Source organism: Homalodisca vitripennis, chromosome 4 (genome assembly GCF_021130785.1).
Source record: "Homalodisca vitripennis isolate AUS2020 chromosome 4, UT_GWSS_2.1, whole genome shotgun sequence".
NCBI classification, from domain to species: domain Eukaryota; kingdom Metazoa; phylum Arthropoda; class Insecta; order Hemiptera; family Cicadellidae; genus Homalodisca; species Homalodisca vitripennis.
The window spans coordinates 53,343,897-53,368,584 of record NC_060210.1 but is presented as its reverse complement, the minus strand read 5'-3'; the positions used below and the strand labels follow the sequence as shown (position 1 = coordinate 53,368,584).

The window sequence follows — 24,688 nt, the reverse complement described above, 5'->3', positions numbered from 1 at the left end:
TTTCAAAATATTCGAAAATGTAATGCTTAGTCTAGTGCTAAGATTCCTTGAAACAAAGGTCATTATATCACTAAAAAATTTAGCTTTTTGTAGGATCTTTCAAAACAAGTAGCAATTTAAAATTTAAATACTTTATTATATCTCAACTGGATATCTTCAAGTATATGTAACCTCATCATGGCTTTTAGTCATGTTCATTAATTAGTGCTGAACGATTAACTGGACATCTATGGACTAATTAGTAAGTGCCAGGATTGGTTTGGATCCTAGATTCATAATCGAAGACACTGTGTAAAGTACATTATTTTTGCTGTCAATTATCCAATCTTCCTGGAAGTGATTTAAAAAGGGGATGCCACAAAGGTCTAGTATAGTGCCTTTGTTCTTCCTTTAATATATATATATATATATATATATATATATATATATATATATATATATTTATTTATTTATATTTATATATTTAAAACTATATACAAAAATTATATAGTTTGAAGAAAATAAAATTATCTTTATGAATGAAACTGCGCTTACTTTATCTGAAAAAACTCACTGAGCTTTGAAAAATCCGAAAATAAAATTTTCAATATATATTATATATGATTTAATTGCATAACTGATTTAATTAAAACTGCTTGAATTTAAACCCTTCCATATCTACCGGATTCATTTTTCTTTAAAAAGAACTGGAAACAAAATTGTAATCCTTGATAAAGGGAAGGTTGTAGCAAATATGTATGCTAAATTCTTTGTTGTGAGTACAGAAGGAACACTCAATTGGAAAATTCATATCCGTAGTCATCAAGCAAAACTGAGCTCGGCAAGCTGTAGATTTCAAGTGACCTCCCACGTCATCGCACAAGAGATTCTGGTACCTGTATATTATATACCTATGTACCTGTATTATGTATTATGGTACCTGTATCCGCTTTGAAGATATATATGTATACATATAGCTTTTAGGCTAATTCCTTTGCCTCTTTTAAGTGTCAATGTCCATTCAGAGTTCCATCTAGTCTCCACTTTTTACTCTCTGTTTTTCTTTTTATTATAAATGGCAAAATAGTTTGATCAGCGATGTTCAACATTACTATATTCATCTAAAAGTAATGTATCCACCGATCAAAAGAGAAGCAGACAAATTGGCTCTGCAATTGGTTCCCTTATAAGGAGGTCAGAAAAATATCTCATACCACTGTACCTCAACTCATTAATGGTACATATTCATATTTTTAAAGTTAATCCTTTATTGTTTAGGCCATTTTGAGCAGATTATAAGATAAAATGATCTTTTCAATCAAAAGATTAAGATTAAAAAAATTATTTGCAGTAATAATTTGCCTTTGAGCGCTTCCAACCTCTACATGAAACCATACATGGTTTCCATTCTTTCGGCAACTACGGTTTTATAGCAGCTACTAACCTTGGTTAATCGCTATAAATGTGGTTAGGAGTTCTCCTTAGATAATAATTGTTCAAAATAATATTATTATACATTTTTACTAATATCCGTCCATCCATTGTAAGCCATCACCTCCTTGTCTCAAGGGGATCCGAAAAGCCATCCTTCACTAACATATATAATATTCAAACGTATGTGTCAATTTTATTTAGAATGGATCGCAAAGCTTTCATAATAGTGTTCTATGAAAGATTTTGCCCTATGGCACCGTCTCTTTGGCTTCAATGTCAATTATTCACAACATTTTTTAATTGTGTCTCTTATTGAATATTCATGTTAATTTTTGCTACACCTATCCAACTATAAGGTGTATATTCTAATAGTTTACAAAATATCTTTCAACGTTGGATTCCTCTCATTTGTCACAAAAGTGCAGTGAAACTTCGCTCAGAGTAAACGTTTATCATATAGTATAGTTTGTTTCAAATTCCAGCCATTTCCATAAAGTGCCTCTGTAACTGTTGTGTTGAAAATGGTTAATATACAGTCTCTGTACTATATATCCGATTGGTGCAAACGAGAAACTTAACCTTACATTGGCTTGCATGCTTTCCTAACTAGAATAAAGATATACGTAACATTTACAAAACACATTGAGGCAGATTAGAAATCTACAAAGTAACATTGTTCAAGATCTTGGTAATTTTGCACTAATATTCCCTCGTTTGAAATGTATTATTGGCAATGGTTAATTTTAAAATAAAAATGCAACTTTGCACATGTTCCATAATACTCCAAATAGAGTGTTATGTAGTGTACCTGTATATTCCACTGTTTGTGATTCTCAACACAACGATGAAAGTCAGTCCCTCACCGTCTGTGCCCCAATATACCGTTATATGTCTTGTACCAGTATTAAACAGGTTTGTCATTTTTTGTTTGTCACACAGTTATAAATTTCATGTTCATACTTTTTAAACGTCAAATCTTTGTCAATGTTCTTCAAATTCACTTTGGCGAATTCATCACTACATATAGACTTGTGCCTGCTTAGGTCTATTGATCAAGCATTTTCTCCCCCGAAATAGATGAGGATGGATTCCAATCTTCAAAATTTAGTGTTCTGTCGTTTTAATATTCCCGGATTCATAAGCACTGCTGCTTCAGAAGAAAGAAGCCTATGGAAATACACAGGTTTTAAGGTTTGGTCTGATTATATACAATTTGTAAACGGAATCCATGTTACGTACGTCATCTTTGGCACAAGAGAACAAATGTATACATACAAAAACGGCGATTGCTTACCATTTAGAACTTAATGATTTTTGACGCTGCTAAGCGATGCACAGAAATGTGTACCGTTGACGTAAACGGGAAATACACAGTATGGACAAGTCAAAGCAACAGTATGAATCAAACGCAGTGCAGGGGCAGACTGCTTCTAGTGTTATGGTAGTACTCGCCTTCGGCTCGCTGGGGGCTACGCCCCCAGGCCCCCAAAGTAAACGCTTGCAAATTCGGGGATAAGCGGAATTCGGTGACTGGTTAAGTCCGGACATTAAGTAAATGACAAGGGATTTAAAAATTGACCTTTTTCATAGATTTTTTTCCGGATTCGTAAAAACTTTTGACTTTGAGGGCATTTTGCGGTTAAACCGTTAGAGATACGACAAAAAGTGACTGGACCTTTCTTGTTGGAAATTTAATTTTGTCTTTCGATTGTGCCCTCAGATCTGATCTACGACCTATGGTTTAGCCAGAAATGAGCTCGGGAGAAAAGTCTGCACGGGTCAGCTATCTTGAATTGTTTAGTATAAACATAATAAAAACCGACCTCAGGCAGTATTTTAAGTCGAAACAGGGGGTTTAATATCACCAGGGAGACTATCTAGTCAAGGCGAGAAATTCCCTGGGTGGGTGATTAATGTTAAGGAGGTTAAGACAAGAGGGGGTTTAATTTCGTCAGGATATTGTCTGGTCATATGAACAAATTCCCAGGGGGGGTTAACGTTACCGGGGGATAAGTCTCCAGGGGGTTATCTGGTCATACCAGGATCTTCCCAGGGGGGGGGGGGTTAAGAGATTTTGGTGACTGGGTAAAATTCGGACATGAGGTCATGGCAGGAAATTCCCTGGGGGGGTTTAATGTTACCAGGGGGGTTAACACATCAGGGGGTTGAATGTACAGGAGGTTATCAGGTCATACCAGGAAATCCCCGGGGGGGGGGGTTAATATTACCGGGGGTTAATTGAGAACACTTGGGCCTTTTTTAGAGGGTATTGTGTCTGTGAAGATAATAAATATTCCTCTGTCCCTATCTACTATTGACGCTTAGCTAACGCTCAGCCAACTCCCGAAGTCACTGAACCTTTTTCTGTAGATCACGTGATTTCCTAAATCCCGTTAAAATTTGTTTTGAGTTACGACCAACCGTTTAGCCGCTATCAAGCCCGGAAATGTAAATTTTTAGGCGAAAATGTCCAATATTTTCACTTAATCGCGTTTTGCGGTCAAACTAAGGGAAATATAGTAAAAAGTCACTGGACCTTTTTTGTAGGTCATCTTATTCCTAAATAAAACGTTAGTCTTATTTTGACCTCCGACCAATGGTTTCCGCCGCTATCGACCCCAAAAACAAAAGTTTCGCGTAAAGTTACAACAAAAATTGTACATAATCACGTTTTTTCGGCCAAACCAATCGAGATAGGGCAAAAGATTACTGGACCTTTTCTGTAGATCGCGCAATTTGCTAATTTGATGGGTCAATCAGATTTGAGCTACGACCAACGGTTCGGCCGCTATCGGGCTTGAAACATTATTTTTATCGAAAAAATCTCTGGAATTTCAAATGTTCGAGCGTTTTGTCGCTTAAACCATGGAAGATAGAGCAAAAAGTCATTAGACCTTTTTTTGTAGTTCACTTCATTCCTGACCATGAATTTTCCGTCAGATCCGAGCTAGCTCCAACGGTTCGCCCGCTATCGGGCTTACAAAAAATGCCTGCAGGGTGAAGAATGCGCGATTTTTTGGGAATTTTTTTTTGAGGGGTTGAAAATGAAAAATTCTCACTTTTCGGGATTTTCCTGGTGGTTACACGTGGAAAGCTATCTGTGTACCAAATTTCAAGTCTCTAACTCATCTGGAAGTAGGTTTGAATTAGTATACGTGAGTGAGTCAGTCACAAAATAAATTTCCAACAAGAAAAGGTCCAGTCACTTTTTTGTCGTATCTCTAACGGTTTAACCGCAAAATGCCCTCAAAGTCAAAAGTTTTTTACGAATCCGGAAAAAAATCTATGAAAAAGGTCAATTTTTAAATCCCTTGTCATTTACTTAATGTCCGGACTTAACCAGTCACCGAATTCCCGCTTATCCCCCGAATTTGCAAGCGTTTACTTTGGGGGCCCTGGGGGCGTAGCCCCCAGCGAGCCGAAGGCGAGTTGTTTAAATAATACAAGTGCCGGTGAGGTATTAAGGTTAAAACAACACTAGAGAGTGCTGATATCAGATACCATCAGAAACTTCTAAAATTAGTTTCAACTCTGGGTTTTCTTCTTACTGTATGAATAATCTATATTTTTTAATATTTAATTCGTGAAAATGCCAAATAAATTTACTCAACCTGTTTAAACATGTACTTAATCTGCTATTTCCACGTGCTTTTATATCATGAGAAAAATTAAGATGTTCGTGGTTTTATTTAACAATAAGAACAATCCAAAAATATAGGCTAACGCTCAACCTAATTCTATTAAGTGACATGCACCATCATTTTATTCGGTCGTATTTAAATAAATCTTCATGCAAATTTTAAAATTTATTTTAGTTCATTTTCAATGTGCTTTGCTAAACCTCATGAAATAATAAAAAACGAGTCAATATCATAAACAATATATTTGGTATCAGATTTTCAGATTTTGTTTGTAACTTTTGCGAAGAAATAAACTTTTAAAAGGAGAATTAGAGTTCCCTCTCATATACTAAATCTTTGTAATAGTTTGAATTGTAAAGTGAACAAAGAACATTCCTTCAATTTAATATGTAATTCAAGTTCAGGAATGTGTTTGGTGTTATGGATATCTTTTATGTAGTAGTAATATTTCAAAACGATTTGATTATGGTGGATCACAGGTGAAGATGCATTCCGTCTCTTATAAATGTTCTGGACAAGATCAAACTAAAATTATTAATTCTTAATCTTGAAATAAAGAATATTTGTTCATTGCAGTACTTGGTCTTCCAGGTATTTTTGGATTGAGAACCCTACTACAATCGAAAAGCGTCTTTTTCCCGTGCTTATGTTTCAGTTCCGGTACAAGGCAAAGAGCGAAAAATTCAAACCTCCATCTAGAAATAAATCCCTTTGCTGTACTGTTTTTTTAGATATTGTGTGGTCAAATCTACGCAGAAATAAAAAAATACACAAAGACATTAACTTTTTTAACTGTAACAATTTACTAATAATGTTTAAGAATAGTTTAATTACTTATAAAGAAATCTATGCATACTTTTCGGGTAATCCGACTCTCTGCTTTTGTTTGTACTCTGAAATTATTAATACATGAACCTGATAAATGACAGTACATTCTCCTGCTTTTTTTCTCCCTATTTGCTATATATAATTAATATACGTTATTAATTTAGGTTATTAGTTTACGTTGTTTTACAGATGTACAACAACGTAAATACTAATATAAATACTCATATAAAAGCCACAAAGTATATATACAACAACGTAAATTAATAACCTCAAACTGCAACAGTAACAATAAACATCAGCCACGGCAGGCGTGTAACAGCTTGGGAAATCAACTATTCCGTGCTCCGTGAATGACGTCACGCGGTTACAACTAATCATCAGTTACAACCATGCAGTACATGCACAATGGCACACCCATTTCTTTGTCCATTGTTTATAAATGCGAAAATTTTTCAAAACATTTTAATTCAGTTTTTTGTGATTTTATATCAAATATCCAAACATATACAAAACTCTACGCATATATTATATTAATACGATTAAATTATAGGAACCAAATACATATAAATTAATAAAAATAAATGTATAAAATAATCAGGTAAGCAAATAATGAAAATAACTTAATAAGTTTATGACTATGTATTTATGATAACACTGAGCGACATTATAGACCGTGAAAATAAAATGCCTGTTCTTCAAGATATCATATTGGTACTTAATTCTTATAGAGTATTTTAACATTTACTCCTGTACTAGGATATACATTGAAAATATATACCGGTGTAAACACTTAGTCATGGACTGGAAGTTTAGTAAGCTTTGTCTAGGAAAACATATCGAGCAGGTGTCGTCGTGCGCCAAGTTCCCACGAGGACACTCAGAGACTTAACACGACCGTCTTAAACAAGTACTCCCAGAATTTCATATATCTCCCACTGTTACCGTTCTACCCATTCACAAAAGTACCTGATCAGTCTGGTCGTTCAATGTCATCAGCAGCCACCGTTCCTGCCCTCACGGAGCGTTCTGGCGCTTTAGCGTGTGCTATACCTGTATCTCTGTTCTCACTGTATACCCTCCTTCTCTTGAAAGCAGATAAGTAAGTAGCAATAGGCCTCACTACGACAAGTCCAGAGTTATTTCGGTAAACTTTGTCAAGGAATACATATCGAGTGATAGTCGTCGTTGTTTCCTGCGTCGGTAGGGCATGTCAACGCCAACCATTAAGCACTTGCAATCCGGAGTGCAACTCTGTATTGATTGTATCTTTTAACTTTTTCGTTCTAAAGTTAGTGAGGTCTCCCATACCACAGCAGCACGCAGTGTGTGACCTACAATTTCGCCAATATTTTTCGTCGGTAGACATAGAAATAAAAGTTTAAGACCGAAATAACAACTCATAATTATAACTCTAAATGTTGAATTCGTAATTTTATTTCAAAGCAATTTTTTACTCAACCATCTGTGGTATACACTCCTGAATCTAGTAACTAAAAAACTAGAATGTATCAATATAGTTGATGATGAGACAATCAGACCTAACGTTCAAACCATCCTTTGAACTGTCGAATTTGTATATTTAATCTTCTCTAGAAAAGCATCACGTACTTTAAAAACCTTTAGTTCAACATACGATTGAGGACATTCAGAGGCAAAGAAATATATTTTTCACTCTAAACTGAATACTTGAGTAAGGTTTAATAAATGCTAAACCGTATACAAACATTTATGGAGTATCTCACATTTTTAAAAGAGACTATAGTATCCAATTAAGATACAAGCAATATTGAACCTTACCAAATAAGTAATTTCTTGAGTTGGGCATCTGAGAATTAAAACATCGTCTTTTAAGTTAAATGTGAGATTGCAATTTTATAAATTAGTATTCTAATTTTGTTCCGAAACAGAGAATAAATACAGTACGAGGTCAGATTGAATGTAATCCTCGGGCGCAAAACGCCTGTTCCACACTATCCTGAGATCTAAGGCCCAAATTTAATTCATCAAACAAGAGAATATCGTCAAGAGCCTAAGAATTCATTCGCAAAATCACAATCTCAAACCTACAAACACTATAATTGCAGCCTCTAAACCTATTACAAACAAAAGCTAAAGCGATGAGGTAATGAACATAGTAAGCAAAATCATACTAGTTCATTAAGAAAAAGTTTTTTATTTTCGAAAAGTACGGTTAATAGCTTATAATTACACGTAAAACTGCTTTTATACACACGAATAACAGCTATATCACGATCTCATAACTATATTAACAGTGAAAGTAGAAACTTGTATATCGGAAACTGACGATAATCATTTATAAACTTGTCTGATGATTGGTTTTAAGTGTCAAGAAATGAAGAATATTTGTGAAATGTTTTTCATACTTTAAACCTTTTTGTACTCTACCATTTAAATCTCCTACGAAATTAACGTTGCTGAGGATCAAGTTTTTTCTTAGGGCAAATATCTCTATCGATTTCGAGAAATACCAGACTGTGTGCTTATAGAATGCAAAGTGGCCATTGGCTCCTGAACTATTTGGAATGTAAAATTCTCAACACATTCGTCATCAAAGTAACATTGCTGCAAACCAATTGCATTTACTTCACTATTGCGATGGCGTAGCGCTGAATCAAGATACAGTCTTACTCCTAACAAACACTGATAATATGTAGGGTTTATATTTTTAAATTTTTATATAGTGTGCTAGATTGTAACAGTGGTGCAGTTATTATCCTTGTATATGGCAATCAGATATGATTTGGATGCAGTAGAATGTAATAATTATTTATTTCATTGGTATTGTTTTATGTTATTTAAAATTGTGATATCATGCATTCTCGTAAGCTACTCATTAACAAATTCATTCCCGTAAAAGCAAAATATTCTGGCGCAGAAAACTGACAGTGTACAATTAAATTTATCAATTCATACAGTTTTGTTCATTGTAATAACTACTTTAAAAATCCCTTTATAAATTAGGGGCATTCTTAAAACCAAATGTCACGGAGCAAGCTTCGCTGAGGCTGCATGCAAAATTTTTAATCTGTATTTAATTTCATTCTTGAAATTTCCTGCGGGCAGATAGACATATAAAAATATACAAAGCAGAAATTTATACAAATATTACACTCATCAAAATTCTTTGGTTGTACATAAATCATCATCGAACAAATTCTTGTCAAAGCTTCAACCAAAATAAAAAATTACGTATGAAGTATTTCTAGGTACATCTTGTACATTTCCTTATTCAGTTAGTAATCATATCAGTATTTAACTAATAAAAGTTATGTTTAGCTAGGGAGGGTAGTATAACGCATGAGTGTGGTAAGGCTCATGCTTTTACCGACTTTTAACATTGACTTTTCACTAAATTATTTTTAATTTTAATTTATGATAATATAACACATGTTCATATCATACATGATTGTACTCAGTTTTATTTATTCTGCCATTTTCTCGTCGCCACCTAAGTTCCCTATAATATTAATGTAACTTATTCACTAAAACTCAGCTGTTTAGTGACATGCGCCATCATCGAAGACAGTATCCCTTATAATTAAATTACGCTTCATGCAAAATTTCAAGTTTATAAGTATTTAGTTTTATGGATATGGCTTGTGCAGAGAGACGTAAATGAAAGTTTTCCAGCCCCTCGAGAAATAGTGTTCGCTAAAGTATAGCACTTTGGGTTCAGTTCATAATTGAATCAGATTCATATTTGGAGATTATACTTATTGATTCAAATAACTGTTAACGAACAAAACTTATAATTTTATACTTCAATTAACAGTGAATATAATTGGCAAACTTAAACTTTAATTTCCTTGTCTCAGATGTTGATGACATTTCAAATTAAAAGTTTTATACCAGCATTTGTGTAACGAACTTTTAAATGCCAAAGGTAATGAAACAAGTCAGCACAGCAGTTTGGAGTCGTTTAGTGTTGTCAGAGATACGAGTAACCGTGATAGATATCACAATTTCTAACGTACTCCAATTAAATTTATAGCACTTACACTTATTATTTGAACTATCTCCCTTGTGTGACAAGTAGACCTTAATATAGAATATTTGCTGTACCCAACACATTTAGCGCAAACAAACGAAAATAATGTTATTTTAATTTAACTACGTATACGGTACACATTTATATATTTATTGTTGAGTTTATAATGTGACCTTCCTGACCAAATCAATAATATTTCTTGATAAATATTAGCTGATTTGGATTTGGTACAATGTTTACATTATACTTGTGAATCTAATGTGTACACTATACCGGTTGAGCACGCTGTATTCCATAACATTGAATTAAGATTGGAAGTCTTGAATGAAGGAAAAATATCACGAAATAAAGTAACTATCGTATATATTAATGTAACATTCGTTTTATGGTATAATACATAAGTATTATTAAAGCGATATATTGCAAGGTGTCAAGTCATATCAAACATTACAGCTTCTAAGAACTATGCTTTCAGAATAACCTTTTCACCTACACGCTGACATTTTATTAAAATCACTGAGAGGTTTTAAATCAAATACAGTTCTCTGTATCCACTAAATGGAAAATTTACATGGAAAACTTTTTCAACATCTAACCCTTTATATGGAATGGTTTTGACATACAATAATGTATGAATTTAAGAAAATTCATGTTATTTATAATTCATCTGCATATAAAATGTATCCACATTACAACGTACTAATACAATATTATTCTTTACATTTCTTTGTCTTTAACAATAATCATATGGATTAAAAACTATTCCGTTCTAAAGCATACTGCAAGTACTGTGCAACTGATTTCTATATGGAGATATGTACAACTGTTGAGCTACAACATTTGTGGCTATTATTAAAATAGTTTAATGATTAAAGTTGGTTTTTAGTACCTCTGAACAATATTATAGGGACTGAAAATAGATTTAAACATGCAGGAATAATATCTATATTTACCTCTATACGATTGGCATGTGTTTTATTGCTGATGGTTGCGTATAAGTCCAAGCCATCTCTTCTATTAAGCGCATAGCAATGCATGAACAATTTTAGTATGAGATAAAGAATATGAGATTTTCGGACTCATACATTGAATTATCCCACAGGATGATATAAGTATAAATTGTCTTTTTATTTCCAAAGCAATTACTTTCTAAAACAATCGTCCATAGATTTAAATAGACCCAATATTTTACTGATGCAAATTCCTCTACGTACATCTGTAATAAATAGTTGTTATAGATACATTTTCATTGTAGTATTCTTAAAATTGAACGATTAAACATTCTTAAATCACACTTATATCAGAAATTATCAACATACACAACAAAATACTTGTAATGTGTTGTTTGTAGGCCCCAAACGTTATAGTATGTTGATGAGCATGAGGATTGAAGGTTTATAATTAAATATATTCCTTCTTCAAGTGCGTTTTATTTACTTCCCTAATTCGATAATTTCTCGATTATAATCTTACAACCCCGCCCAGTCATGGATGAGAGGGATGGAAGGGATTATCTAAGTGTTATAAATCATGATTGAAAAATTCTATATGTTAAAAATACGTACTACAAAATTTTAATTTACTAATTTGCGGGTTTAGGTGCAATACATATTAATTCCTTTTTTTATTTGCACGGCTATCGTATAAAACTTAGCATGGAAATATTGAACATTTATAATTAAATTTTAGAAAGCCCCTATATTAACATTATTATATTTACTGGTTACTGTTTTGATAACAAAATAGATTAAATTTGTGTAACGGTTAGACACTATGGTGTAATTCATATTTCCAAATAAAAAACACTTTATTGTTTGCAAAATGATACTATGTTTAACTAATTGTTCAACTAACTAGTTATTGTAATGTAGACAGGCAGATATGGCAGGAGATATATGAAATTAGGTGTTTTAGAATCATATTTTATGGATTAATTTTTGTTGTTGTTAAAATCTTATTTATAAAGTAAGCGAATTCATGATTTCCTATTGGCACGTCAATGAAACCTATAAAAACATGCAAATATAATCATCTTCATCTTTCTTTCTGTGCATATTGAAAAGTCCTAATTAGGATTTAACCATTTATCCATCCATCCTTATTATTATATGATTTTTTACCTTGTTTATGTTACTGGTTAGTCTAAGTAGAAAACCTTGCTTATTTTAGTGTATAACAAAATACGGAAGATAGTAAAAAACGTTCATGTCCTGACCGTTTTTCTAAATGCAGTTAAAAAGAATTTAGATGCTATGAACTATACATTTCGTAAAATATTCTTAGAATACAGTTTTTATAATTGTACGTTTTTTGGCTGCATAATTGTATTTTATTAGTGTAATTTGATGTGCAGATGTTACATATAATAACGTATGATAACAGTTCAACCCTCGATATCTTACTGATACTTACATAGTACACCGTCTAAATGTGTTATTGATTTAAACAGTATTGATTGAATAGATTTACATTTAGTTTTGATTGAGCCTTTAATCATCAAGTTAAAAGTAACCTTCAAGCAGATATGAGTTATAATCGTAATTAGGGGAATTGAAACCAAAATTTCATTGCATTCTCATTAAATTTTATTAAGGGCCATCAAAGGCGGTGCGGTAATGGGAGTCAGTAGTATTTCAATTCATATATCTTGAATATTCACCAAGAATGTTCACTCTCCATAATTCATAAGAAGTCACCAACGGTGGGTAAGGCTTTAGAGTGTTTAGGCGGAATATATTAATCTAATAGTCACACCTGAAGATGAACAATTTTCGTCCTTCCTAAAGTCATTGGTGATATTAAGGCAATCTTTAGACCCAGTGTTCCATCGGTTGGTCAGGCATGGGGTGGTCTGAACTCAGGCAAAGGTTTAACAGAGACTCGTTAATGGAATAGCAAAATAATTTATCTTGTGATCCTAGAACCGTATTATATTAATCTCGTTTAAAACAATTAACAGCTTTCATAAGTCATCATAAGTGGCTCTTGAGTCTATAGAAAATGGAGGGATGAGCTCCTAAGTTCACGATTATTTTCCATTGTTTAAGAAATATCCAGGAGCCCGAGGCTGGATTTGGTATCATCGGTCAAGTCAACAAAATATTTGTTTCACTGCACTTTCTCATAGCCAAACTACTCACTCCAGGGTACATGAGATAAGGCCATATACAAATCAAATGAAGTTATTCATTTTCCGTTCTACTCGGTGTATAGATATAAGTGAAAGTCCACAAATACTATAGGCATCATATTTAAACTAAACTTTACAGGTACTAAACATGGTAAATTGGAATTTGAATTTTATTTTCTCAACTATCCAAGCTGCGATACTTCAAGTTATCAAGATCATACGTGCTAATTTAGTGATATGTGCAACACATGTTGTAGTTTGCGTCGTGTAAACATCTACGGATGCATCCTACGAGTATTAGTATGTAATTTTTATAAAAAACCACTGAAAGAACAATTTTGGAAAATATTGTACCTTATGTTACCTTAACCACTCTGTGTGGACCATGTGGAATATGTCGTAACAACGCTATATAAACAATCCTCGGACAATTAAAATCAATGAAAATCTTATTCCAGGAGCCAAGAGCCAATTAGCACTGTACAAAGTATGAACATCTTTCTTTTTCATGAAATAAATAGGTAAATTTAACGTAAAACAGAAATCAATCGTCAACTAATGTGTTGTAAGTTCTTTCAATTTATAAAAAGAGGGAAAACTCTTGAATGAAGTTCCAAAATTGTCAAATGGATAGAAATTCCAAAACTTCATGATTTCTTTCTTAATATAATTTTATCTTTACGATGTGGGGTTAATAAATTTGGAGATGAAAAAAGAGGTTGTATAAAAAGAATTAAGGTTAAGAATTTATTTTTCCCCGAACCATATAACTATCAGACATGTAAATAAAAGTTATATTAGCTTCATTTAACCATATACAAACTAATAAAGTAGTCTTTTTCTACACCATAAACTTTAATTGTCTTTGTGTAGTTCTCTGAAGAGTATATAACTGTTATTGCGTGTATGAATGAGTTAGCTAAATGTTTTAAAAATGTAGCAACATATGAGAAAGCTAATCATTTTGTTTTCCCTCTCAATATCCTCTAGTTTAACCACAGTTGACATTTAATCCACCTGCCGATAAATGTCCTTTTTTATGATAAATTCCTCGAGCAATTTCAAGAAAATCCTGTTTATGTGAGTACACAGTGCTAATTGGCTGTCGGATCATTGACTACTAAATTAACACATTAAATCTTAAACTCTATAGTATCAATTATTAAAATAACTAATATGGAACTTATAATGGGACACTTCAATGAAGATCATGTTTGTTAAATGAGCAAATAAATTAAACTAATAACATTTGTAGAACAGAGTGCAATGATCTAGGATTCAAGAGAGCTGAACCACAGGTATGCCATCAAACAACGGACAATAATTGTCATAATCCTATATAATCAATAAAAATGCTAGAGAGAATGTGAAAAGATGGCTCAATATGAAGGGTGTAAAAATGAAGCTAAGGGGTGATGTGTAATAGCCATCTCTAGACAAGCACTGACTCTAGAAAATCGTTAAATTTCCAATTTTGTTGTAGAAATGAGAGGTAAGTAATTGTTTTGCATATGTTAAATCATCGCTCATACCAGTTAGTCCCCTACCACTAGACGTGAAAATCTTAATAAATTCATATTAAATACTTAGAATACTCCAAAAACACTATACAATTCAGCAGTTCACAATACGTATGTCACAGATACTCACTAAGAATGTTTTATTTTATGTTACAAGATTCCTTCTAACTGAGTGTTACAGATCCCATCTAATTAACATTTCAGATATACAATATAAAAATACTATACTATTCAACGTAGTTTAAGAATTGTATTAAAAAACAACTGCCTGCGCCAAGTTGTTATTGTTCTGGTCCTTGACGTTTTGCATTGTCATAAATTCAAATATTAGTAAAATAACCGATAAGGAGTTTGGAAGACTTTTATAGACGCTCGTTGAACAACATGTGTTCTCTTATAATTCAAGATTAAGTAACACTAGATGGTTCCAGCGTTAGTTTAATATTGGATTCAACTGACATTCATCATTGTTCTTGAATACCATGGCATGTACACTTTTGCAGAAAAGTAAAAAAAAAACTGTTGGACACTAACTTATATAAATTATAAAACTTAGTTTTGGTTGACAGACATATCTGAAAGGTTTATTAAGTTCGTGCCGCAGGTAATATATCTAATATGGCAACTAAGAAGTACTCACATTGTAATAATTAGCTGTTCAAAATATAAAATTAAATAAAAAACTGAAACCATACAAAGCTGCATGTGTGATGTTATGTTATGAAATTTAACAACATCCGATCGAACAAATCACTTGTAACTACAGCTTGGAGTTTGTTTGTAATGATTTGATGCCCTAAAGAGTATTTAAAAGTCTTCCATAAAGAAACATACATACTTAAATCAATGTGAAAAGACTGAATGTTCGGAAACCAAACACTGTATTAAACTTAAATAAAATTCACACTGAAATCTACATCGACTCACCCTCCACTCTGGTAAGTTGGGTAAATGGAATTTCATGGATCTCACGGCTGTTGGGAAAGAAGGATGCAGGAGCAGTTATCGAAGTTCCTCCCAAACCAGATATTGTGTAGTTGAAAGTCAAAAGAAAACCGGGTTCTGGAAATTCAAACGCTAAAGACTGGTCGTATGCGAGATAGTAGAGGCCAGGATAAGCCGGGATCCCCTCGTAGACCGGGTGTGTGAGGTCAAATGAACGCTCCTCACAGTTGTAGAAGCAAGGGTCCAATGTACACTGTGATAAACTTATCAACGCCAAAAAAATGAGGGCACACCAGTAGCCCATACTGGCAACATCAAACACAGGGACCAGGGAACAGTAAGATACGGCTGACGTTATCAAAGTTATATGGCAACTGTTGCTGAAGTCATATACGATTTCTATCGCTGACTTTATTGTACAGTTTGTTTATTGTATTCTATTCACTATACGTTCTCTTATCATAACGATAAGATGGTCGAAGTCCACAATCTTCGAGGTCTTCACGAGCACAACAGGCATCTCAGGAATATTATTCCCGAAACGCAACATTATGTAGTTAATTAGGATAATTATTTCAAGCACTTTTATAAGTAAATTGTCTATTATAATAATAAACTACTTTCTGATAATTTTATACCTGCTCACGTAATCAGAATGTGTCCTCTTAATTTAATATTAATTTAGAGACATCCTGAATTTCTCTATAGAAAGAAGGTTAATTTTATTATATATGCTCATGAATATAAAAACCTCTTTTGTTCATATAAAGGATTCTCAAATACTTTAATTTTGAGCTATCCCACCAATAATTTTATATAACTTATCCAAGGAAATTATGTAAATCATTTCCTAGTTATACCATAAACAACTGTTTATAGAGATGAACATTTCCGTGAAATTCCAATTTATAAGAATACTTTATGGATCAGACTATTCACAGCAAGATTGACCTTAATAGCCTAGATGTAGCGATTTATAATTTTTTTTATTGAATGTTGAAAATTATACATTATGATTTAAAATTAGAAAAAAAAACAAGTACTTTACTCCTAGGTAGTTTCCATTCAATTCCAGTTAATTGTAATATTTGTTTTAGGAAATCGTTTGCATATTAGGTTTGTTACAAAACTGTTAATAAATGTTAAATTGATCTTATTATTTTATAATGTTTACTTATTCTAAATTAGACAACGTATATTTCTCTCTCCAAAGCCTTAATAAACTCACAGCCTTATAGTTTAGAAGCTGTATTTTATTAATTCATTCTCAGTAAACGCCAAAACCAATAATATTTACCAAACTGATAAACAAAGTGGAATAGATTACAAGTTTCTGTTATGAAGGTATAATTAGTAGGAATAAAAGTTCCCTTCTGGTTAGCCTATACTTTCTAGTTGAACCTACATTTGGTACAGTAAAAACCAACGAGTCATTCGTATTTTGGCAACCCTAAAGGTGTCAAGGACCGTCAAATATCGTCATATTAAGGTAGAAGATCGATAAGCCTAATTTGTTGTGGAGGACGACTGTTGGAGTCAATGGAGATCCCTTAGTGATAAAGGCTGTTGCTATTGTGGACATGAGGGAGTGCTGTCCCCTGTTCGCTATGACTGGAACAGACCTGGCCTCCCCTTCTTCCATGCGGTCCTTAGCACTTCATTTTTTTTCCAAGAAAAAAAAACCGACCTCTGGATTTGAAAATGTGCATAAAACTACATTTTCTAAATAAGCATCATGAAGTTCGATAATATTCTATGTTACTCCGTGGGATTTGGCTGAGCGTTAGCGATAATTGTTACTTTGTATATAATATATATAATATATAATATATATATATTGTATATATATATATATGAGTTTTATGAGCTGCATTACACCAGAAAAAAATAAATCACGCTATTGTAGCGTTGGGATTCAATTTCAATCCATTATACGTATGTTTTTATTACTTTAAACTTAAATGCAATAAAATTCCCCTTTCATATTTGTATTTTGCACGAATGTAAAGTTTTACATTGTTAATCTATATATATAAAAAATGAATGTTTGTATGTTTGTCCTTTATGGAATCGTGAACTATTGGACCGATCATGATGAAAATTTGTACGTATATGTATTTTTCCACGGAGAAGGTCTATAAGCTATACCCATCCCTTTCCCGATTCAGGATTCCGCCCCACTGGTTACAGAAATACCCATAAGAAATGCATTGCAGCAAACATATGTTAACGTCTTTTCAAATTTTTAATCAGCTGTTCTTTGTAAACATATATTACACTTATAGTTTTAAAGCATAGAGTAAGCTTTAAGAGAAACGACAAATTTTGTTTAAACTGTTTTTGCAATCACTGTTAAACATAGACTTTACTATCCAGATAATACAATTCAAATTTGACGTAAAAATTCACCTTTAACTGCAATATTTATTTAATATAAACCATGCTCATGCTTGATCAGAAGAGTAATGCAGATATCATAATTACTATCTTACGTTGGCTACAAATATAAAGAATGTTATAAAATCAACCTTAGTTGTTTTTTTTGACAGAAGTATGGTTCTCAAAACTCCGTGTGTACATATTCTCTCGATCGAGACAACAAAGCAAGCTCAATCGTGGCATCGGAGATATAACTAATTTAATCTAAAATTTATTATAGTAAAAAAAAAAATTTACTAAGTAATATAAGGACTTCGGTTCTTAAGATTTGCGTGCGAAGCCGTGGGTAACAGCTAGATAGAGGCAGGAATATGATACATACCTTCATAATACGCCCAAGAGGCTCACGATGGAACGACTATCAATTATCTCAGCAATGTTTAGAATGTGATAGAAAAAGAATAAGTGAATATAGTGTACTGTTTTCAACGGGAAATTGCGTGCGAAGCCGCGGGCAACTTTTGCAAAAAATTATTGAAATGCGCAGCAAAGCGCGCCGGGCCCGCTAGTTTATTATATATGATTCTGTGGAACTGATTTAAAATCAGATTAGATTGTTTCCTATAAAGGTGTATTTTTCAGACGACCTTCTAACCTGTTAAACTTACAATACTGATCTTTTCAATAAAGGACACAAAGATATGCCTCAAGTCAACCGGTTGTCAGCTCCCTGTGCTCGCTTCGCCGTAGACCTTTAGTCCTGGTATAAATCACGGGTAATACTGAACAACTCTTGGGGTACATCGTAATACTACATTTGGTTTGAGGAATTTAATTATATTCATAGAATGTTCAAACTAAATGCGTTTTAAAATTATTAAACTTCAGAAAGTTTATAATTGTTGGGTATTAATACTTTGATTGAGCTGAACAATGCAGTTTACGAAAATAAAACCCATAATCTTATATCTCCCTCAAATACCTTGAAAGATTTTCATTCTCTTTCAAATTTGGTTTAATAAAATTATTTTGGTAAAACCACCTTTTATATTTGTATGAATTACTTTTTTAACATTCTAAAATGTTTTTAAAATTGTGCTATTTAAATATTTAAGAAAGTATTTAATTTCGTTGGCAAAATGTAATTATAGTTCAGATTCAGAAATGTTATGATTTCAGTAAATGCATATTCAGTACACATTGAAATCATGTTACCCTAACGAACTACTTATTTCGTATATGCGTATAGATGTAGTCTTTTTTAAATCTTTAGAATAACAAAGACCAGTCCGGAGTTCAGACGCTGCACTACCGATAAACTTGACAGATCCGGAATTTTACAATGGCGTTGATTACGCCATCTTATTGTAGGATATCGCAACTGACGCTGTCACAGACTTGACTAATCATACTTCCTATTTTATTCCAAACTTATGAAATTTATCAGTTATAAAACCAAATATAATTGATTTATGGCCGGTTGACACTTAGAGTATTAAATACCAATTATTTTATGTTTTCTTAATACTTTAGCAAGAAAAACTGTTTTGAAATAAAATTCAACATATATATTATTTATTCCATTTTTCACTAAACTGGTCTGAAAAATCTTACATATAAATGCGTAAAAAATATTGCATATGCCAATATTCTGTTACTGTTAACAAAATACGAAGGGCTTACAAAACTGACTGGTATATTAAATAAACAACTCGTTATTGTTTTACTCGTTATTTGCATAGGTTATGTTTGTAGTAAACAAATAACTTGATACGGATCACTCACTCACCGATCAGCCTGACAAGTTGACTGAAAGGAATCTCCGATATTTGACGATTAAACGGGTAGAAGACGGCCGGTGAAGTCATTGAGGTTCCTGCCAGACCGGACACAGAATAGTTGTACGAGAGGAAGAAGTGCGGGTCTCCGTACTCGTAGGCTAAGTTCAGATCAAAAGCCTGCGGATCAAGCCCAGGATAAGCCGGTATCCCCTCGTAGAACGGATGCGTGAGGTCAAATGTGGTGGCATCTTGGTAGTAGTAGCACGGGTCCAAAATACACACACTAAGATTAATTAACCCAAGAAATGTACAAACAAAGAGGAAGCCCATATTGGCAACACCGAGTCGGTTGTTGCAAGGGCTTTTATCACTTCTGCTAGTTATCACTGGTATATGGACAGGTTGTCTCTATCAGCACCATTTATTGTTCTCCTTGTACACTCGATTCGCACAAGGTGTTCGATTCTCTGCCTGTTTGCTTTATCGCAACTACCGTGATTATACCGACCAAGAAGTTCATAGCAAGTTCTCAGAACATATGTTTTAGCAGTTTTATTTTCTAATTTTAGTTTTCTTCGGGTATTCTGTGAAGACTAGTGCGTATGTGTGCGAGTTTCTAGATGTATGCATTAACTTGTGTTTACTGTATAACAAGTGTGTTTTAATCGTTCGAAGGTTACTATTATAAAAAGCTTAATAATAATAATGCATGTTCAGATCAGTGTATTGTATTAAAAACTTCCTCATCCAGTCAGGATTACATCGCTTTATAAAATAAATATATTTTTAATTAATAGAAGTAACGTGCTATAAAAATTAACTATCATTATGTTGAAGAATATTTTTTCCAGTAGTGTATAATATACTTTTGGTTTGTATAAAAGTATGCATGGAATGAATGCTTTGGTTCTGTTATTCAAGCAATCAAACTTTTGACTTTTACATTTCAGCAAGTTTCCTTGAGGCAAAAAGCGGAGTTAGCTGTTTTTCCCATCTACTCTCTGAGGCAGGAGAAATCAGATAAACTTTTAGTATTATTTGTATTATTTTTCCTGTCTCTACACTTACTTGTAATTGCTTGTATAAAAATAATAAATTTTACCTACAATTCATATAAACTTACAAAATTCGCTATAAAATGCAAGTTACAAACGAAATATTTTATTTTATCGTCAAGGAATATTTACAATAGTAGAGAAATATTCATGTCATTATGTGATATATTTATTCCTAGATATTGCAAACAAGCCAATACATGTTTTGTTATTATCTGGCAAGTACTCTCTTACATAATGCAAATTTAACTATAATTATAGTCTTCCATTAGGGTGACTTTTTATAACACTGTTTTATTTATTTATATATGACTTAAATATCTTATCGTCGCTACTTTGTATTTAAATGGTTGCTGAAGTACGAATTAGTCCATTCCGTCGTTCATCTAACCTTTTTTGTATTATACTAAACCATTCTCATACATATGTATGATGTGTTATCTGAGGTTCCTTAATTCAGTAATCCAGGTTATAAGTTTCCAAAAGGGCAGGTAAAAATCAGTTTTTATTATTTACGTTTATTAATTCGGAGACATTTAGTGAACTTTAACGAATTTCCGGCAGTTATTTGTAGCTTGTGATGTAGCAGGCATTGGTTTTTCTGACGATCGTGTACAATTCTCATCTAACTTATTATTTAATGTTTATAAATACATTAAATCCAAATATAGCATATACCAATAGACGAGGTTCTGAACTTATAAAAACATATTTTGAATATATAAAACATAACTTTTCGTTATTTATTTGTCTATTAATGATAAAACAGAGTATAATAATTTGGAAAACTCACGATTCGTGGCAGTTGAACAGATGCATCAACACAATTCAGTAACTTTGAAAATTCTGTATGCGCTATTATTTTGTTAAATTCAAATTTGCATCAAAAAAAAATTAAATTTTAAGAAGAACTATGGTCAATCATGTGTTTATATGTAGGAATTACAACTTCCATGCATCAGATTTTAAAAATTTTATGTTTATTTGAGAAAGCTGACATTTATTTTGACATTATTGTATTTACACAATAAGCTATAAAACAGTTTTCAGTAATGACATTTGTACAAAACTAAAGATTACCATCTGTAGTCTCGCTTGTCTATCTCTGTAATAATTGTCAGTCAGTAGTGATTTCACACAGCTATTTCAAAAGCAACCATTTTTTGTTGGTTGCTGCAATACCAGACAGGAGAACTCCCGAGTCAGTCAGATTTGTAGATTTTTTAGTGCGTTTGTTGACGTTGTAAAAGAACAATAGTACATGACTTTCTTTTATTATAACGAGTAATTTGAATGTAAAATCACGTTATTTAATATATATTTCCATTATACGCAAATATAATTACGATTATTGTTATGCCCTGGCCTTTGTTCCTTGTATTTGATTTGTTTATTATATATATTAATAATAATAATATTATTATTACTATTATTGAAATTATATATATATATATATATATATTAATGTTGCAGATAACATCTTTTAATTACCAAATTATCTATTATTATCTAGCTTAGTTACCATATTAAGCTCTAACACATGGCCAGGATAACCAGTAAACTACTAATCTACAGATGAAACATATTTTAGAATTATGACTGTCTTCATACTTGTGAGCTGTAGATAAAATCAGTTTTTACAGATTTTATTTTTTAACACATTTTTAGCATGAATAAATATTCATATCTGGTGTTTTAATAACAAACTTTTATATAAAGTTTATACAATGTTTTGGTTTGGAGTTGCTGGTCAAGCCTCCAAGGAGTATGACGCCAACAGCACAATATGCTATTGACAACGTTATTTCAAATCTCTTACATGTCGCAGTGTCCATGATCAACCCAGCAATCGCGTATCGTTATTGCTAAGAGGCTATCATAGGACAACAAATTGAGAGGGAGCCAAAAATTTTTAAAACAATAAGAGACATAAGGCCTAGAAACATTGATCTCGTAAATGCCTCTCTTTTTAAAGATCAATGGCATTTTCAAAATTGAAGTAAAACAGTACAAAAGTTGTTCCAGGTATTTAATAATTGCATATATTTTCATCTAAATTTATGCGGTTTTACAAAACAAAATAAAATATTCCGAAAGGGCAAGAAATACTTGGATAACTAAAGGAGTATTGGTTTCAAAAGATAAACTAAAATTACTTTCTGAATTAAGAAAGTTAAATTCAACTGCACATTGTTAAATTAATTTCCGAAATTACAAAAAAAATTACCAAAAATTGATTCAAGTTGCGAAAATAAATAATGTTTCAAATAATTATTTCTTCTAAAACTGTTTCCAAAACTATTGGGTACATTATTATAAATATTAAAATCTCAAAGTCTGACCAAAGCCGAAATTGGAGGTAACTTGGTGCAGGATGAAGCAGGAATCTCTCTTGATTTTACTATATTTTTCGTATCTATTGATTTTAGGCAAGGTTCTCGGCCGAGTACTCATAAGGCCCAGAGTACTCTTACGCGAAGACAGAGTCCAGTAGAATCAATGGTACTGGCACTTCTACTTGGGGAAGTATTGGGAAAAACTATTCAGCTCCCGGCAAAAAAATCGAGCGATGTAAATTCATTGTTTATGTGTTTTTTATGTGTCAACATGCTGTGATCTCTCTGACTTAATTAGTAAGCTTATATTTCCAATCAGGAGTTTTCTCCTACCTCCTGAAAACAGCATAAGTACATCACATTTTCAAAAAAATATGAGAGCCATGCTCTCCTAACAAGTATCGGCTTGTCTTTATTTGCCAACTTCGATAAGAAAATTCGAAAACCTGTATGGACAAGAACATTTCTTCTTAGCAAACGAAACCAGCTCTCTGAAGATCAGTTTAGATTCAGAACGGGAAAATCGACGTTAAGCGCAGTGGTGAGTCTAGTCGAAATGGTTTTGAAGGGGTTAGAGTGTCGGAATCCCATCATAAGGTATTTCTTGGCTTATCCAAAGCATTCGACTGTATTGACCATAATACAATTCATTACAAACTGGAATCCTACGCCATTCGAGTTGTGCCCCTGTTGTGGATGAAATCAATTCTAAGCCACAGAACATAAATTATCCAAATTGAAAATTACCTTTCAATTCCAACTTGGACTTAGCTATGGCGTTCCCCATGGCTCATCCTCAGTCCAATCCTTTTTGTGGTCTATGCCAATAAAATTGAGTCATCACTTTTGTACGTGAATTTCGTACAGTATGCTGGTGACACGTTTCTCTGTTCCAGCATAAAATTTAAAAAATTTTTGGAACAACAAACTTGAGTTGAACTCAACAACTAAGTACAACACCTCTACAGCCTCAACCTCACAAAACATTCTGCAAAATCTAATTTTCTGACTTTCGTCTTGTGACCAATGGACTTTGAATTTTGGCTTGTTATTATGCTGAGAGACTCCACAAAAAAAGAAGTTCACTCTTCGAAATTCTTTAGAATATACCTTGATGGACGTTTGACATGGAATATTCACATTGATTCAGTTTGTACAGAAATAGCGTCTGGTGTTTGTTTTAAGGTCCTTAGCCAAACACTGCCCGAGTCAGGTACTGATGGCGGCGTATTACGGCCTGAGCCACCCAAACCTTTCCTTAAACAATCACATTTTGAGAGTTTTTAAGCTTCAAAAGAAAGCGACCAGATCAGTCGCAAACGTAAACTACAGAGAGTCGTACTGAACAGCTTTCACACAATTGCAGGAGTTGATTTTGTACTGTCTCGACATCTTGGAAGTGATTTCATTCTATCTAAACTCAAAATGTGCCCTGTCTAAGGTCCGGGACGAACATGGATATGAAACGAACTAGGCGACACAGAACGGTAGTTTATGAACACCTGCTCACGCAGGCAGTTTTCAGTTAAATCAACAGATTGCCCGATTCCATGAAAAATTAACACATGCCCAAGGCATTAAAAACTCATTTGAATTTTTTTGGGGGTTTAAGGCATTCTTCAGTGTCGAAGAGTTATTTATTATATATAGT

General features: G+C 32.8%; 1 protein-coding gene across 3 annotated transcripts in view; it reads right to left on the bottom strand.

Moving 5' to 3' along the window:
• Positions 1–20,078, bottom strand: part of LOC124359325 — a 32,914-nt gene extending 12,836 nt beyond the window's left edge. Inside the window, exon 1 of one of the 3 annotated variants that reach the window (XM_046811983.1) lies at positions 19,655–20,078. In XM_046811983.1, coding sequence (XP_046667939.1) covers positions 19,655–19,976 — 322 coding nt within the window. In that variant the 5' untranslated portion in view covers positions 19,977–20,078. Of the gene's footprint in view, positions 1–15,468; positions 15,894–19,654 lie in introns of those variants that run through there. The other 2 variants (XM_046811982.1, XM_046811984.1) reach the window with 2 other exon arrangements.
• Positions 20,079–24,688: the final 4,610 nt, after the last annotated feature.